General features: G+C 39.6%; 2 protein-coding genes across 15 annotated transcripts in view; one reads left to right on the forward strand and one right to left on the reverse strand.

Moving 5' to 3' along the window:
• The window catches only part of nfixb (nuclear factor I/Xb), a 163,834-nt gene extending 159,850 nt beyond the window's left edge, over nt 1-3,984 (forward strand). For all 14 annotated transcript variants that reach the window (XM_036589735.1, XM_036589730.1, XM_036589742.1 and 11 more), the window contains 2 exons: nt 1,574-1,665; nt 3,759-3,984. In XM_036589735.1, coding sequence (XP_036445628.1) covers nt 1,574-1,645 — 72 coding nt within the window. In that variant the 3' untranslated portion in view covers nt 1,646-1,665; nt 3,759-3,984. The remainder of the gene's footprint in view (nt 1-1,573; nt 1,666-3,758) is intronic.
• Nucleotides 3,985-9,350: 5,366 nt separating this feature from the next.
• On the reverse strand, nt 9,351-18,126 carry nme4 (NME/NM23 nucleoside diphosphate kinase 4). The gene is made up of 6 exons (XM_036589747.1): nt 17,966-18,126; nt 17,736-17,864; nt 13,587-13,717; nt 13,360-13,461; nt 11,363-11,475; nt 9,351-10,289 (listed from the first exon to the last, which is right to left on the reverse strand). Exons 2-6 carry the CDS (start codon nt 17,851-17,853, stop codon nt 10,169-10,171), a joined length of 585 nt encoding a protein of 194 aa, XP_036445640.1. The 5' UTR covers nt 17,854-17,864; nt 17,966-18,126; the 3' UTR covers nt 9,351-10,168.
• Nucleotides 18,127-19,024: the final 898 nt, after the last annotated feature.

Below are 19,024 nucleotides of genomic sequence, written 5' to 3' on the forward strand. Positions count from 1 at the left end.
TTTTAATTTGTACAAAAAGAGCAACTGGTCTTTGATCAGTACTATGGGGCTGTTAAAAAAGGAGCAGGTGTATGGGGCAAGATGGTATTGGCATCAAGTTTAAAACCCACCACAGAGGGGGCACTGGACGGAGCACTTTTGTCTTATTTATGTTTTGTTTTGCGTTTCTAATCTTTGTTCATTTAATTTCAAATCTAGTTTTGTTATTGTCAGTGTCTTAAAGTCTTTCATCTGTTTACGTCTAACTGACCCTTTAAAAAATGCTAACAACTTCTTATTCATAAACATGTAGATACATACATTCAATCCTGCTAATATCATCAAACCTTTCTGCAGTCCTAAAGGTGCATCCCTCTGAATATCTTTGGTGCACATGCATCATCCACCTCATTTTTAAATTGATTTAATTCAGCATTTCTTGGATACACTTTAGAGCACTGTTTACAAGGCTACATGGGACCTACGTCAGCTTGCCATGACAACTGACATAACCCTACATAAAGCTTTGTAAATGCTTATTCTAATAGGTGTCATCTGTTATAAAGGCTGCTTTAGCAAACTTTGATCAAAATTGGCAAATGTGACCTTTGTAGGGAATGACACCTATTCGAATAAGCATTAAGAAACATTTATGTGGGCTTATGCCATGACAAGCTTATATAAATGTCATGTAGCCTTATGAACAGTACCCTACAGTAAAGTGTTAGCCATTTCTCTTTGTTAACTGAGGGTGATGCAGTGTTTCTCAGAAATGGGGAGTCTCTCTACCAACAAACCAATGGTGAATGACATTGACCCATGTATATAGAGTCTTTCTGTTTGTATCATTTGTCAGTTCACTAATTGGACTCTTAGCTTCTGGACGTTCAGTGAGATGTACCTTTGTATAACTTGCATAAGTTGGACAAAATTTCGGTTCTGTGAGGCAAATATTCTGGCTTCACCCAGTGAAAATGACCTTTACGTTAGCTAACTGACACAATTTGGCAAGAGTTGGGTAGTATTGTGCAGCTCAAACAAAATACATTTCCTTGTCTTTTTGACTATTAGATAAGGCTAGCAATCAAGCTAGCTGGCTCAACATGGTCGCTGTTATTCAATCTCTGTTGAATATTTGCCTCTTTTACTTATCTGAGAACTTCCCTGTAAATTAGCCATTTGTTTGAGTCCATCAGCTTCAAACTGCCCTAAATTTGACCTTCAGCACTTGCCTACTGAGTCTTTTTCTTTCTGCTGTGATATAGAAATCACACATGGTTGTAAACATGATAAATACACTCTCATTTTGATATATACAGTATTGATAGTCAGTTGCAGGAACAGAAACAAAACCAAAGAAGGAACTTATCATAGCAGAAAACTTCCTTTTAGAAAATCCAACAGATGTCTACCTTTCATCAGTTAAAGGCAATGACTGAAGCTTGTTAGAACTATCTGTTCAGGCAGTGATTATATAATTTCATAAATCTTGAACTATGAATTGTGTTATTGAAATAGAGTTCTTCCTCCTGTAAGCGTTTGTTGAGACTTATTCAGGTTATTGATTTATTTTGTCTTCTCTCTCTATTTCTAGCATACTCCACGCCAGGCCCCACAGCTCCCAACAGGTTTGTCAGCATCGGATCACGGGACAACAACTTTCTAAACATCCCCCAGCAGACACAGGTGAATACAATAATACTGGAGCCTTTTTCTCTCACCATAAGATTGTTTACAATCTGCTGAATTGAAAACATTCCCTCTGATGTACTCTAATCTACACTTCTGATCTGCAGTAGTTTGGCAGGCAAATTTATACAGCAGAGTGCCAATGAACAACTTGTATTGTAGATTCCAAAGACAAGAATGCTTTTAAAACTATCCCAACACTTAATTTCCATAATCTGTGTTCTAGTGTGGTATCTCTGTTGCTTCTCTCTCCTTCTTCCTCTTGCTTCCTCTCCTGTATACACTAAGCATTACAGTATGTTTATCTGGCCCATCTGGAGCAGGCCTGAGAGGGCTGAGGCATTCTCGGTGGGAGTGGAGCAGTGGAGGTTGATTTCAGCGTTGCGAGTGGGCAGCCACCACACTGAGCCTCCTCCATTACCCGCTGCACTTTACTCATTACTGTGTAAACCACACCCGCCCCAGGCCTGCTCCCAGCCAGCCTGCTCCACAACACATGGCAGCCATCTGAAGCTCTACAGCAAGGTGCTGTCGCTGTCTTCAGCTGCAGCTCCAACTCCAACACTTTCACTCTCTCTCTCTATCAATCAGTTGCTTAATCTTTCTCTGACTTTTTTCAGTCAACCTCATTATTCCTTTCTCTGCTGTTCCCCTCATCTTGGGTATGTCTTCCCTTTCTGCTTTTTGTTTCTTTTTTAGAGGTCAGACGTCACTTCCACTGTTCTCCATTTTGTTCTTTCATTTCTTCTCACCGATACTCATCCATCATTAACTCATGCTCTCCCTCAAGGCCAGTGTCCAAATGATTTTAATATAAACTAAGCTTGCTGCTTTTTGACACACCAGCATATAGAAGTCACTTGTAGACAATGTCTAAATCAGGCGCATTCCTCAGGAAAGTACATATCTATGCACAAAAGTCCAGTGTAAAAGTCATCCTGAGGGAGCTCGGGTATTTTACATCTGAAGTTGAAAAGTGGGTGCGAGGAGCTCCCTGGTGGCGAAGCGAGAGGTCTACAGCACCCTGTCCCGGGAAAGACAGGGTAGAAGGCAATGCAAAAGAGGAGAGAGGGTGAGAGTTTCAGCACGGGCCCGCAAACTGAGAAGTCACGTCCTGACTGTCTGGTTGCCCACAGCAACCAGACATGATGTCATAGCCAGTTGAACTTGAACTTGAGCGGGGGTGAGCTTGGGGGGGTGGTTTCAAAGTGGTGGGGGTGGGCTAAGAAAGAGGGTGCTCACTACTGCCAAGGATTACACAGGGAGCGATAGAGTCGAGAGAGGGAGGAGTGGCGCACGGGGGGGAGTTACTGGACCTAGCTGTTACCCCAGAGCACAAGGAAGGAGGGTGTTTGGGGGCGGGGGGTGGGGGGTGTTGTGGGGGGGGGGTGTTTGTTTGACCTGCAAGAGTCAACCAAAACAAAAGCCGCTCCCCCGGGGGCAAAGTGTTTCCAAGACTTGACTTCCAGAATGTTCTCTCAAGCTCAGATCAGAGGCGGCGACCCACTTCTACTCGCTTTTACACGCTGGGCTGGAGAAACCTAATCTTCAGGCAGGGCACGCCAGCTACCTCTCACACTAAGGCTGCCAGACACTGCCAGCCTTGACAAACACAGACTGAAAGGGGTGTTCTGCACTGGTGTGAAAGCTCTGTCATGATACTGAGTATCTTTGTGCTTTTAAAACTTTGCCCCTAAACAATAAATAGCATGCCAGTCTGTGTCAGTCTGTCCATTTTATCACTTGAGGGTTGTATATTCACGACGTCATGACAGTTTGTATACTGACTCATGAGAACGTTATTCAACCTGTAGCTAGTAAAATGGTTCTGGATAGCAGGTAGACTGTAACGATGATAATGCTGTTGAGCCAAGAAGTTTCAAGCTCTCCAGACCCCTATAGGAGGACAGGGACAGGGTGGGGAGAGAGAGGCCAACCAGGCCAGACCAAGACAAGTGTGACATCTAGTGGCTGACAAGCTGATTTGACATTCAATCTGTTCTATGTCCAGACTTGATCATACGACCTCAGTGGTGTTTTCCATTGTGTTTCTGCTGAAACCTGACTCTTTTCTCATTTTCCCTCAACAGTCTTGGTTCCTCTGACAAAACCTGCCTGCCAACAAGCAATTAAAATCCCATCGCTACAATCTGGAATCGTAAAACAGGAAAAAAATCCATCTGAAAATGCCCTCCGACCCTCTTGCCCCGACAGAACAACAAAGGAAACCAGGAGAATCTTGGTATTATTTGGAATCTTCCAATCTGGTGTAGTTAGCCTTTACAATGATGACCCCCTCCCTCCTTTTTGAAAAAAGAAAAAACACTAAACACAAAAGGATCCCATGACAAGTTGAAGGAGGACATGCAGTCATCTCTTGAAAACCACGGAAACAACCGCAACAAAAAAACAGCAACACAAAGGAGCAACCTGAAGAGGACAAACAGAATCTGTTACTTAGGAACAAGGATATAATGTGCAATGGCTGGGGACATCAACAATGGTGAGGTTTTAGTAAAAAAAAATAAATAAATAAAAGGAAAAAAAAATTAAACAAAAAGCATGGTTTTAGTAACTAACGGGACGTCAAATTATTGAGACGCTAAATGTACTGACTTCCAGCGCAGAGTTGAAGCTAAAGGTAGCTAATACTCCCCATTCTGACAGCATATGTAGTCAGAAGACAGTAAAGAAACTGGTCTCTATTGCCCATCCTTTTAACAGCCAAGCTAACAATAACAATCAAAAAACAACCAAGTAAAAGCTAAAGTATTGCACTACAAAAAGGCGGAAAATAAAACACTACTCTCGTGCACTATTGAAAATGGGATAGGTGGAGATAAAAAATTGCACATCTATTGCGGTAAAACAGGACAGTGGACGTCACACACTAAAGCTAGTCAGATATAAGTCCACCTTCTTGGGGCATTCTCTTTATATGTCGGTGTAGGGAAACAAACGCATCGTTGCCCCACATTTTGATCTGGACGAAAACTACCTATGGAATCGGTCCAATTAAAAAGAGTCAAATTCAGGCCTTCTATTCGCCCTTAGTGCCAACTGAACACCAACACTACTCCTATTGGGCGAATGCCAATCCCAACAAACAAACACACACACATACACTCACATTCACTGCCATGACTCTGAGCTGATGCTTTGAAATTGTCACAGTGGAAAAAAAGTCAGAAAGCTAGAAGCGAGTATTTTGTTTCTTTACCCTGCCGAACATTCCAAATCAGACATCCTTACTATGCCTTTTTGTCTCTCGAGACATTCTAGGACAACTTGTACGAAGCTCCTGGTGTTATTGTTATAATGAGGCGTCTTCAAAGTCCTAAAGAACTTTAACAGCTGGCAGAGACAGCCCAGAGACACCCTTTCCTCTCTGTCTTGAGTTTACTTTACTGTTTACACTCCCAGACGGCCGTGTTCCAAGAACACGAGGCCATGCTGCGGAGCAAAAGAATGTCGGACATATCGTAGTTATGCACAGGGGGAGCAGGGCATCTGGTGGAAATTTTAATCAGACATGGCTCAACCAACGTTAAAAATTCGGCCACATTTCAGGAAGGCTAACAGCTCAGAGCACGGCCTCAGAAACACACAGACATGCAAATGCACACGACACCTTCCACTGATTGACTATAAAGGGAAGCCTTGATTTTAAATAGGGCAATCTTAATCAGCCTTTAGATATTCATTCTGAAATTGCCATAAATGACCTTGATTTAAAAGCATCAATTTCATCAATCAACTCTAATCAATGACCTCAAAAAATAACTGGACTGCCTGACCATGTATCTCACTGCAGGGAAGCATTGTTGCCGGAAGATGGCCATGTCATCAGCTTGGTAGAGGAACTAGCATTGCTAAATGAGAATTATGATGGCGATGGTCTTTTCTTTTCTAATCAATGGAAGTGCCTCTGTATTCCCATTATGCAATTTGTTCAACATGAATTCAGGTTATTTTCTCACATATAAGCTATAGAGGAGGGAGAAATTTTTATGTCTGGAGCGAAACAAGTGACAGCTCACTAATCACAGACATCTTTATATATACAGGAGATATCCATATATATTTATATATACATTTTTTTGTTTTGCGTAATAAGCTCAGTGGCAGTCTAGTTATTTTCTGAAGTATGACAGAGTCATGAGTCATCTTAACAAATTAGTCATTTGTTCAGAAGTACCAGTCCCAATACCTAGTTGTATACTCACCACAAGAAAAGTCCAACAAGAAAAGTCCATGAAAAAAAAGCTATATAAATTGCATTTCTATAGGAAACAGTAGCAGTGGTATTGAGGAGAAAGATACGGCTTTTAATTTTTTTTGTGTTTGGATGGGAAGTATTTGTAATTGAAAAATAATGTATGTTGATTGAGCCATGTGCAATGCCTTGGGTAGAAAAATGTGTTTGTCTGTTAGATTGTTAGAGGGTGTAAAAGAAGAGGGGAGAAAAAAAATCCTTCTATTATCGTTTCAAGTCCAAAAGGTCCGGGACTCTAAACTACAGGGCGGAGAGAAAAAAAAGAAGTCTTTGTAAGTTTTGGGAATTGTTTTTTAATCTTTCCTTTTATTTTTGCTTTTCTAATGTTTATTTGTAATAATTTGTTCTCAAAACTTGGGAGGGCTGAAGAAACAGTTTTGCAACACATCAAAATATATATCACTAAATGAAACTGGTGCTTTTTATGGAATAAAGTACATTCAGACTCTATTATACATAAATAAGAAAAAAACAAGTGTTATCATAAAGCAAATTTTAGGAAAAAAAAACATGCATTACTCTATTTCTTGTTTTGTATTTACTAAAGGGGGAGGGGTTCATTTTAGTCGAGGTTGTGACAAAAGGCATTTTTCTCCCAACCTTTTCTTATAGAGGGTGGATCAAATCTACAGTGTCAACAAATATGTACAAAGTGTTGAAAAGCGAATGCTTAAATTGAAAAATGCTGAATGCTGAAACAGCAGAAATTTACATTTGGCAGCCGCCTTTGGTTTGAGTGGCCCAGTGTCACATGAATTACAAACCATGACAGTTCCTAGTCAGTTCTGTTGAAGACATTATCCCGCTCAAAGCTAGTGCTTTGTTGGCTTTTGTATATAGAATTTTTCAACCATTTTCAAACTCAATGACAAGATCTTCCCTTTTCTTGGGAGATGCTGCGAAATAGCTCGAATGCCCTTGAAACCAGCCGAAATAAGCGTGAATAAACGTGTGAGAATGTGGAGACGTGATGTGAATTCTTTAATGGTAGCTATAGTTGATTAGTAGACTCCCATCTCATGCCAAGCACTGGTGGAAACCAATCTGAACAATATTTCGATAGCTGAAAATGTTTTGAGTTACAAGGTGAACCCCACCCCCTCTCCCCCAGCAACTCCCCCCCCCCTCCTGGTCCCCACTGTAAATTACTCTAAATATTTGTTTCGTGATGTAGTGTTAGACTCAGAGCATCTTAAAGGTTGTCCCTAAAAAGTGCCTTTTGTTCACAGACTCCATCTTGTAATCCTGAGTGCCCGTCTCAGAAAAGCCCCCCCCTCCAACCCGCTCTTATATTCTCTCCTTCTTCGAGCTCTTCGAAGCAGTATATATAGTACTAAAGGAAATTGGTGTGACTTAGTTCCTCTTTTTATTGTTGATAATTAAGAAAAATGAAAAAAAAAGACAAAAAAAAAGTCCTTTCTGTCTTGCTTTTCCTTCCTCTGTACTCTTCTGCCTCTCTTGGACACTGGAGTAGTCTGTAGTCGCATAACCATCTCCTTCCCCCCACCCCATTTTCACTGAATGGAGGGGTTTTTAAAAAAAAAATGCAAAAACTTTTGTCTGAGCAGAATGCAGTTAGCTCACATGTTATTCTTGTCTGTATGCTTCACATTGTATACCATACCGATCTCTTCAGCTTCTCCATTGAACAGTTAATGTAAGTGAACAAGTTACGCCAGTGGGCTCTGGCGGGATGTCCAATCGAAGGGTGGATGAGGGAGAAAGGATTCCAGCACAGTGGAGGAAGAAACTGGTTGACATAGGAACGGGTGGAGGGAACGAATTGGGCTGCTGGGATAGATTAGGTTTGTAACTCTTGTTTTGATTCTATTTATTTTCTTTTTCTTTTTTACCAAATTTGGTGTTGTTTTTATCTTTGTCAATATTGCGTATTTAGGCAGCAAAGATGCCGTGTTGAGAATTTACATGGATGATGCACCTTTTTAGTGGTTGTACGAGACCAGCTATTTAAACGCCTGAGGGGGAAAAAAAAATACCTGAAATGACTAAGCACCTTATAACGGAATGGTTCAGCCAAGGGCGAGGCATGGACTCAGAAGTAAAAGAATACGGAAATCCCGACCAAAACCCCAGTGTCATCTACGATTATGAGCCAAGCCCTCAGACCAAAGTGATGCGGTCCTAAATGCTGCACGCCACAGGACCTGGACTGTAGTGACAATTAAAGACGCCTTGAATCTCCACCAGCAAAATCAACCTCAGGCTTAAGTGTTTCAGCCTGCTTGTTTCCCACGTAAATATGCAAACCTTTACTTTTCCTGAGTACATGAAGCCAGCAGCAGTATCAGCCATGATAAAGAGAGATGGGAGTACGTGAAAGCCATAGTGTTGTGGAAAGAACTCTCACAGAGCCCTGTCTCTCCCTGGCACCGACCATCCGTGTTTTAAATTTCTTTTTTTCCTATTTCCTTTTGAGTTTGTTTTTAAAGTGTGTAGGGCATTGGGATGCGTTTAGAAGTAGATCGATACCCCAGCAGCCTTTAGCCCAGCCCCTATCTTCCTCACTTACCCTAAAAGCAGCTGCCCTCTTTCTAGACACACCCTCCAGAGCTCATGGTGAAATGCATGTGTTAATTACAATTTCTTTTCCATAATAAGAAAAACAGTTTGAAAAGAGCAGAACCTTTAACTGATTGAATAAAAGGATGTTCTTGACTGTAAAAATCACTGTGTGGTTCATTTTTTGACCTGAATCTGAATGAAAGACAATGCAGCCCACTACAACAGGCTATGTCATTAATAACACCCTGAAAACTCTGAAGGACATCAAGTGGCACAGCTTCAAAAATTCTATACTGTCCCTTCTGTGTAACAATCTTGACTTAGCATCTCCTAGAAGAACCAACCTGTTTTGGGATGGAAAGATTATAGTATAACTTGCTTTCAACAACTTTATGATGGTAGGGCTCTAATCTTTTTTTCAGTTTACAAACTGAATTTGAATTGGAAAGAATGTCTTTTATATGTATTTACGATTACTTATTTAAAAAGGCCTTATGTCTTTAGAGGCCTCCCCCATTTGACTTATGCAAACAAACTTTAAATGGTACTGCCATTAGAACAATACTTTATATATCAATTATCATACATAATTATCATACATCATATGAAATTCAGGCTTTTTTATGAGCTGTTCATGAATTTATCCTAGCCCCTTACACAAACTAAATGTATTAAAGAAAAACCTTACATGTAGCATATCTGCAAACTGACATATAACTATTTATTATTTGCTTAGTTAATTTGTTAGTCCATTTAAATTTCTATTTTGTCTTTGTACAAAAACTAAAAAAAAACTGAAAAAGTATGGACAATAATTTATTGGACCAAATTCAGTGTGTGAATCTTTAAAAACTGTAACAAGTTAAATAAATACAGCAACTAATTCTTTTAAACATTTATTGGACTATTCCATGCACACCGTTTTGATTCCTTATAGTGAAGTCCCAGTTTGGAGCACCATAGCATATTATTATCGACTATACTTATTCTAAAGTCAACAAATCTTCTGACCACTAATGTCCTGCACAGCCATTTTGAGCACAACTGGGAAATACTGACTGTCATCTTTCAAACCATTTTCACAATTAGAAATCAAATATAAAATTACAGATTTGAGATATTTTATGGAATGCCCTTCGATGTAGATCACATGAAACATTCATTATGTTGAAAAGAACAAGCAATTCATTTCTGGGAGGAAAACAGTTTCACCATACACAATTATCTGAATTATTAACTATTTGAAAAACATCAAAAGACAGTTTTTCACAGCTGCTATTACAGTAATGTGCGAGTGAATGTAAGTAGGTGTTTCTAATTAGAATGACTGCACAGTGCTGCTTCTGTCCAAATGTTGCTTATAAGAAACATCAGGAACATCAATTGTGTTTGGCTTTAACTTTCAAACATCTCTACTTTCCAAAACTTTTATATACCACAAAATTACTCAGCAAAAAAACTGGTCATATACTTAAAAATTGTCACAGTGTAGCATAACAATACTACAGCAATTTAATATTACTTTCCAAAACATGTTTTCAGGCTGAATTCCTTTAAAACTACTAGCAAGTAATGAACTGAAAGCCCCACTATGCGTTTGCTTAAATGCTCCAGCATTTAAACTGTGGTCCTCGCTCACACGTTAACGCATACAGCATGGGTGCTAATTTATGGCGCCTGCACTTTCCGCAGGCCAGTCCCTCATGGATGGTAGATGTTGCCATGGTCACAGCACTCCCAGTCAATCAGCTCAGAGCGCTGGAACCATAGCGAGATCTCTTTTTGTGCCACCTCAGCAGAGTCTGATGCATGCACAATATTCCTGCAAACATTAATACAACACAGAAGAAAGTTCTGAATTAAATCAGCACCCAAAGAAAATTCCAGTCTAAAGCCAAAAAGCACTTGTCTGGGAAGATATGTAAGGGGTTATTAAGATAAGGGAGGGCTAGTTTGAGGAATGTAGAGACATTTGTAGATTCTAACACTTTATTTTGCATGTTGTTTATCTTCTGTAATTACTTGAAATAAACTTCTATTGTATAAAACATTGTCAGTAATGATCAGTAACTACATTCCAGAAAGTAAATTCAAACGTTTGACTCATGTATGTATCAGATTTCAAATATTTATTGACATGTCAGGCTAGAATTGAGACTATGAGTGCCTGGGTGTAGCCAAGGGAGGGTCGATTGATGTTTGTTTAAACAAAAATCCAACAAAAATAAATAAATAACAAATCATCTAATTACACTGCACTTTCAATACTGTGCCTACTGATAGTTCAATGAATCAATCATTAATAAAATAATCTAACAATTTTTAATTTTTTTGTTACTTATTTACTGTCAGGTGTCGTCTGAATAGGTCCATTGTTCTCAAAATAAAGAAGAGAAAGTGGGTCTGTTTCAACTACAGCTTTCTTGCTAGTTCAGTTTATTTTATTACCTGTTCAAAATAGCTGGTGGATAGCTCCATTCCATCAAATCAGTTGCAAAAAAAATTATGCTGAAGTCGGTATTCACCAGCTTTTTATTTAAATTTAAAAATGGTGCAGCATCAACAGACATCAAAATGTAACCATTTAAGGTGAAACAGAAAATCTGAATAAGAAGCTGGCAAATAGGAAACATACGCTAAATATATAGTGATATTTAAGCACCAAAATTCATACATAGCAGTGTTCAATGGTAGTGGAAGCGCTGGATGAGATAGGGGAGAAAAGCAGGCCTGGCTTATTGCTGTGATTAACAGTGTAACAGTAGCATCAGGTTAAAGGCTGACCTACACAAGTTACCTTGTGCCTGTAATAAAAAAGGTCCATTTTGAGGGAAAAGACCCACCCCTTCTCGTAGACTGGCTGTGAGTGTACGTTTGTGCGTGTGGTATACATACCTGCTAACATGAACGCTAAAGTCTCCTCTCAGCGTTCCAGGTGCAGCTTCCGCTGGGTTTGTGTGTCCCACCAGCATTCGTGTGGACTTCACTACATTGTGTCCCTCCCAAACCTGGAAAGATGTAATGAAGTCATCTGAACCTTTACCTACAGCTTTTCAATTCCAGAAATATTGACGTCAATTCTGATTCCAAGTAACAGGAAATGATGGAAATTCATAACACATTATGATTGATGGTGGTATGATTGAATGACAAAAGATCTTAACATATTAACTTAATGTCTTACCATCGGTTGTTCCTCAAGAACACAAGATGCTAGTTTGATATGACTTATTTGTCTTTAGAGAGTTAAATTAACTTGGCTATCTAACAGGTGCTTCCTAAACTGTACCTGATTCTCTTCTGTGAACTCCTTCACACCATTAGTATATGTTTCAGCACTGGTGATGTTTGACTGTAAGCCAACTTTTTGTTACAATTTTAAGTAAGATACATCTGGACTATTGATGTTTATATTGTGGAAGGACACACTTTTCAAACACTGACAGCAGAATATTTTAACACAGTCCAGGTGTGTGTTGGTGTGGGCAAACTTGAACATCACTTTGTGAAACTGATTCCAAAGCTTTGGAGTTGACTCTCGATTGCAAAATGCCTGGAATCTGAGAATTGGCTCCTTTTTTCGGAACTCCCGTCCTTACTCTTTGCTTCTACTTCATGACTACTTCTAACTTAGCAGGAGGGCCTTTACAAATCTCTGCAGACTTGTACTGAATGAGGAGGGAGTCTCTAAAAACATGTTGCAAAACAGCAGTAATGTTTAGGTCCATACAAAGTCCTTATTAGAAGGTCTGTCCACTCAGTGGCCATCTTAGCCATGCCCCTGGCCTGTAATTTTCAGTCACGAAAGACCAGGGGTCTCATCTTTCAACTGTTAATGCGCAGTTTCATGTGTAAACCTCACTGGTGCACGTTTTAATCAAATACATTTTTTCTTGTGCGTGAGAGTGCTTGTATATTTAGAACTACTCCTGACCAAACATACGCAGAAGCCCCTACTGGTAGAAAAGAGTGATCTCAGATAAACAAATTTCCATTAATTTTAAGCCATTTCAGCATAATATATGGAATAATTTAGCTAAATTCTTTAGCTCATACACTGTAAAAAAGTTTCATCAGTTCATGTAATTAAAGTAAAAAAAAATACTGTGGTAACAAGCAGTCAGATAAATACTTTGATTGAAACAAAGCAAAGTGTAATAATACTTCAGAGGACAGCTGATTTAGGCTCATAGCAAAGGTAAAGTACAATCATATAAAAGGAACATCTACAGATTATGTAGACTGTGGCGACCGTACGCTTTGGTGTGTTAGGCATCTTATCTTTTCCATCCACATTTTTATATCAGAAATTCAATGTAAACTAAACAATCAAAATATTAAAAAAACGTCTCCAAAATTGAAACTTTACAGGAAAAGGAAAAATGTTATTTACTTTAATTGTAAGTTAATGTAAAGAGATTTTATTCCAACTAATTTTTAAGCATGTCTACTGGTTCATTCATCAAGACATTTTCATGCAACATAAAGGGCAGCTACTGCGCTCAAATAATGTAGAGATGTTTTTTTAATTATTATTATTATTTTTTTTTAATTTATGGAAGAGCAGGACCTTCCCATGTTGAGTGTTATTTACTTTCCCATTCATTTTTCAACCAATGAACTGTCTCCTCCACCTTTATGATAACTCTGGCCAATACCAAGAGCGTGTCATCTTCCTGGCCATCATGGTCTAATCATCACACTGATGACTACTTTTTCTCCACTCTTCTCCATTTATTGAGTGGATTGTGTAAGAGGCTGGACTGGGGATCACAGTCTAGAGGGGTTTCACTGTTGTCTATGCAGTGCTTATCTAGAGAGGAAATGAGGTAGGAGGGCAGCAGTTTGGGTGTGGTTGTTTTACTGCAGAGAGCTGTTAGTTTGGCCCTCACCATGGCAACCACAGGGCCTGAGGTCATATAGCGCAGCAGGCTGGGGTAGAACGGTTTTCTATGAAGAGACGCATAATGCTGTGCCAGCAACTCCTCAGACACCTGAAACATGTAGGAAACGATCACTACTCAAAAGTATGTCAGGCACATTTCATTACCATTAGCAACAGAAATTTCCCATTATGTACTCATAGACAAACATTCAGGCACTGAGACGAAGCACTCACCTGCAGCATCTTCAGACCCACCAACTGGAAGCCTCGCTGCTCCATACGCTTAATGATCTGACCAATCAGACGCCTCTGGACCCCATCTGGCTTGACAGCAACCAGAGTCCTCTCTTTTACGCCTGGAATACCTAGAGCAGTGCCAGATTTCAACCTCAAATTTCACAGGCACTGTGAGACTGGGCAAGTGCTATATTAGACAGTAAAGACTCGTGATAGACTGATGTCTGCAGTTAGTGATGTGGTTTGAACAAGTATTTTTAAAGTGGACAATTGCGCCCTCTGCTGTCTAACTATGAAAAGACAATGAGTATTTCACTAACAATACTAATACTGGGTTGGTAAAACTGATGTACTGACTACCAACATACTGCTGTCATCTTATCAAAACCTCATAAATCCTCAGAGTTACAGCCAAAAGAAATAGTCCAAAAAATACTTGAAATTAAACCTAACTTAAATGCTTTTTCCTTTTTCTGTTAAATTCGAGGTTATGTCACTACATTAAGTAGTCACAAGTAGTCCCAACCAGTCCCAAAAAGTAGTATTGTAAAGAGTATTGTACCTAAGGATTATTTTGGAATATATGTGTATACGTACTTTACTTAAGTATTATTAAAAACTGAATATGTACTTGATTAAATCTCCTAGATACAAAACATACTTGTTTCTCTTCACATTTTCTTTCATATTTTCAAAATACAGACCTCAATGGCCAGGAGAATTTTCTCTCAGTTCAGCTGCTGCACATTTTATCTCACTTTTGTTTACATACTTGTCCATATTTTTTTTCTTTCACTCCTTTGTGGTTCCTTTTTTCCACTTTTACCTGTGTAACATTTAGATACAGTACCCACAATTTCACTTAAGTATAATCTTCTGTAGTTTTTCCACCCCGGCACTGTTATCTTTTGGCTGCTGTTGAGACACGCTCAGTACGGAGCCGTACTCATTTCTTCACATTAATCTTTTTCTTATGAAATGAAACACTTGAAACCTTATCATTTTGTCATTTATCTATTTTACTGACAAACAGATTTCCTAACGTCATCACTCCCCCAACTAAAATGTTAAAAAAGGCTGCTGGCCAGGTGAACTTTGTTCAGCTGGACCTACTTTACACTTTCATGAGTGTGCACTCGTACGTCTGCACGCGCTCACTCACATACGCTTGATTTAGGAGGAATTCTGCTGGACGTGATGTGCATGTGATCTCTACAGTCAGTGCTGATGCCTGATCAAATTAGGAGCATTCCACACACACATACACACACACACACACACACACACACACACACACACACACACACACACAGAGCATGTCTAAAACGTACACACAAACAAAGACGAAAGCTCTGATTGGATATCCAGCAGGCCAATCACCCAGCACTGTTAGCAGTGGACAGGAAAAGTGCATTTAAGGTTGCTGATAAGTTGTTTTAAAGTGACAATCGCCCTGAGGACAGATAAATATTTGGCATAGATTAGGGGTGAAGGGATGAGTTGAGGAGCAGATGAGCGTGTTAGAACTTGAGCAGTGTTGGAGTTTACTCCTGACTGTGGCTGCTGTAAGGAGACACATGCACTGCACGTGCAAAACTGATCTTAATTTTTAATTCTAATTTTGATTTTGGCCTTCACTTTAACAGAGAACTACTCTACATAATGCTGTGAAGCAATAAGAATGAATATACTCCAGTATATCTGTGTATAAGTGCTACACATGGACAGTATGATATTACATACAAACACTACAGATCATTACTGTAGCACTAATTCACAACAATATCAGTCTGACTTTCACTGTATGAGGCCTCAACATCCTGAACCATTTACACAAACACTGATTAAATAAGACATGTACCCTGAACCACACAGTAAAAGAGCTTCAGAATTAAGCACTACATGATTAAAGGTTTAAATGTGAAAAATTGAAACAGTAAAAAGTACATTACCTTCCTCTCTAATGTACTTGAATGTATGCACGTTCATTTCTGCCCAGTGAAGGGGATGCCCCCCCCAAGCTTCCTTTTTAGGCTGTGAAGTATCTCGAAATGATATCAAAATAATGACTTATTTTCATAAAAGAGATATTTTCTCAAATGTGTATGGACTTATTCAATATACAAATGGAATATTTGTATCTTGAGATGATTTATTTTCTGTAGATCAGCATTTCCGCAGACAATCCACATTTTTCCTTCATCCCTAAGCGATGGGAGTTCAGGTTCAGGGTTATAGTTTTTCATTTTTCATTAGTGTTTATTTATATTTAGTCTTTCATTTCATCATCATTTATTTAATTTTTAATTTTAGTTTAGGTTCAGTTAGTCTTAAGCGTTCATTAAAAGTTTGTTTTCATTTTATTTATGTAAAGTCATAGATGTAATTTAGTATTTATTTATTTATTTCAGTTTTAGTCTAGAGCATGATGGTTAACAGCTGTGACAGTAGGTATTTGATAAGCGTGGAATTAAATGAATTCAACAGACTGAGCTCAGCTCGGCTCGGCTCCAGCTTTCCTTAAAACAAACACCAACAAACTTCTAAACTCTCGTTCAGCACTGACAAAACTAAAACTAAAGTTTTTTTTTCTCAGTAATTCTGCTTAGTTTTTATTAGTTTTGCAGTGGGCATTATAGTTTTGATTTAGTTTTTGAAAACTAAATGGTTTTTATTTTTATTTCATTTAATAAGCACATTTGTCCACTGCTAGTTTTCGTTTTAAAAATAGTGTTAGTTGACTATAATAACCCTGGTTAGGGTGGAGCAAAAATAAGGACTGGGTTGGGAACCACTGCTCTAAATAACTACTTTCTCTAAAGTGAATAACAGTATTTCAACTCAAGTCAGCATTTATGTGTATATAAAATATCATAGACAGTCAACATTTTGACATACTGCTGCTAGAATGAGGGAACAACCAGGCTGTTTTTCCTCCTCTGCCTGGCAGGAAGGGACTCATTTGAAAATACTCAGTAAAGTGCAAGTCCATCAAAAGTTTACTAACACCTGCACACAAGTCCATGAACCTAAAGAAAAAGAACTAGTTACTGCCCAGCTCTGCTGTGTGTCTGTCAGGTCGGCTCCTGTGCGGACAGATACTGGATTTACTAAAAAGTCGTGTTAGATTTAAACTCGTCCACCACAGGTCACTGTTTGTTAAACGCACGCTGGACTGAACTCGGCCAATTGAGAGCACGAGAAAACTCAAGTGTACAATTAGCTAATCATTTTAACAACACACCACGCGGGGGCAGTGTGAGGAAACAGCACATCCTTCAGTCAAATACTGAGTCTGCACACAGTTAAAGTTTTAAAAAGATGATTATAGTGGTTCTCAGAGCGAATCGGATAGAAATTCCCAAATATTACCACAGAGTCATCCTAGTTTAGCTCAGTGGCGGTCATTTACCGTTTACAGCTATTTTTACCCAGACCGGACCGTCAGACTAGCCTCACAGATAATTTATACACACCAGAGATTGGGTAGCCTAACGTTAGTGCTCATTCACTGACGTGTTTGAGTCGAATTTAAACGGATTTTTATTTTCTGATTATTTTCAAACGATATAGTCACTCATGCTCAAAGCATGTTTGAGAGGAGTCGAACTGTCTCATACACGGTTCAGCCTTTCTCCTTCCTTTAATTCACCTCTTTTACTGAGAGCACTCAGGCTGTTCGCTACTGCTAACACCGCTCCCTTTCGAGCCTTTTATTTTCGACCAAAAACCCGACAAAAAGAGAAGAACAGCGCTACAAACTTAACTTCCTGGGCTGACAGATGCTGGATTTATGCTGATAAGAAGTTTCCTTTGAGTTATTTTACTCAGTACTGTAGTTGTTTTTATGACAGGAGCTAATTTTTCATTCCTGCTCAAGAGGACGAGTCTGGTTCGAATTTTCCCGTTCCACCTTAAATGGTGCAGCAGTTAGATTCTGACGCCAGAACGTAACTGCCGCACCATTTAAGGTGGAACGGTAAAATTGGAATAGGAAGACAACTTCTGCCTCAGCTCAGGAGGTGACTTTTCTACTTTTCTACTTGAGCTGGAGGTAAAACACTTTCACTTGACGGTGGTTTCCCGCGGCTCTACCTGCTCCACACACACATACACAAACACACACTCACACACGTACATACACACCTGAGGTAGTGTTGTGGCTCCGCGAGCTACCACACAACAAAGTGAGCTGGACGCGCGAGACCGGCCGCACACCGGGGAGGAGAAAGCGGTTCAACAGACAGAGCGGGGCCGCCGCCATGACCACATGAGCTGAAAGAGGGAAGAAAAGAAAGAACTAGTACATGAAAGGAAAAAAGACAGGACAGCAGCTCCTGGAGGACTGATTCGTCAATAAAAGTCCGACTGTTTACGTTTCACAGACGGTGAAGCCGTGTCACTGCCCTCGACCGCCAGCTCTTATATCACTTCTGTATCCCTCAGAGCCCCACAGAGGCTGACCAGTGCTGAGGGACTGCACGCGCACAACCGGTCATTCACCTGATGGACCAAACTCACGTGCCTAATCAGAGAGTGATGACAGGACTGACAGACTTGCTTTAAGGATGTCAGACCGAGGTCAGAGCCTGAGAGGAGAGAGACCCTAAAAGCTAAGGTGGGTTCAGGATGGCAGGTTTGCATTCCTGTCTTTCTGGAGTACAGAGCCCTGCTGGTGATGTCCCACATAAATAAAAATAACGTGTGGCCACGACTTAGTAAGGTGTGGGAACAAGATCCTAATGCAAGACACAGCTTAAGGCTTTGGAATGAGAAAATTAAGCCTTAACCACAGTTTAATAAGGCACGAACTCCTTCCCATGCCTTACCAAGTCATGGCCACACATTAGGATCTCGTTCCCTCGTGTTATTGTTATTTATACAGGATGTCGCCAGCAGGGCTCCATAGTGGGGCGTTTCTATTGACTTCTGTATTGCTGTAGTTAAATGCTGCTGTAGCTACACAGAATTATATCCTTTTTTATTTTATTTAAATGTCCCAACATCCACAAAGATCTAAGTACATGGTCACAGATAAAACCAGCTGCAGCCAACATGTCATACTATACATACATCACTAATGAACATTATGGAGCCCCTTAGGTAGTAAGTTCCTGTGTGTTGATTGCAGCCCCAACTATTGGCTAAATGCACTGTGATGAGAGTTACAGTACTCAAACACACTTCTAATGGGAAAGACAATGAAGAAAAGTGACTTGAAATCCATTACTGTAGACCACCAGAGGCAGAGACCATTCTGTTCTCACTGTTCGTTAAACATAATTACTTAAATGATGCCTTTTCCTGTTTGGATTGTTGAAGGGCCAGAGCATGAAAATGAGGTCTCTGAGCAAACCCTAAACCACACACAAATCAATGTTTAGGCTGATCCAAGGTCACAAAACAAACATTACCCTTGATCGTGGAACAAGTGG

This window comes from Colossoma macropomum, unplaced genomic scaffold, assembly GCF_904425465.1.
Source record: "Colossoma macropomum unplaced genomic scaffold, Colossoma_macropomum, whole genome shotgun sequence".
Classification (NCBI taxonomy): Eukaryota; Metazoa; Chordata; class Actinopteri; order Characiformes; family Serrasalmidae; genus Colossoma; species Colossoma macropomum.

What these genes read in the sequence shown, in the direction of transcription:
- nme4 (XM_036589747.1), bottom strand. Translation starts at nt 17,853, where the DNA reads ATGGCGGCGGCCCCGCTCTGTCTGTTGAACCGCTTTCTCCTCCCCGGT. An exon ending in GAGCCACAACACTACCTCAG is followed by an intron (nt 13,718 to 17,735) that starts GTGTGTATGTAC and finishes GCACTGCTCTAG; the next exon opens with GTATTCCAGGCGTAAAAGAG. An exon ending in CAGGCCCTGTGGTTGCCATG is followed by an intron (nt 11,476 to 13,359) that starts GTGAGGGCCAAA and finishes ACATCTTTCCAG; the next exon opens with GTTTGGGAGGGACACAATGT.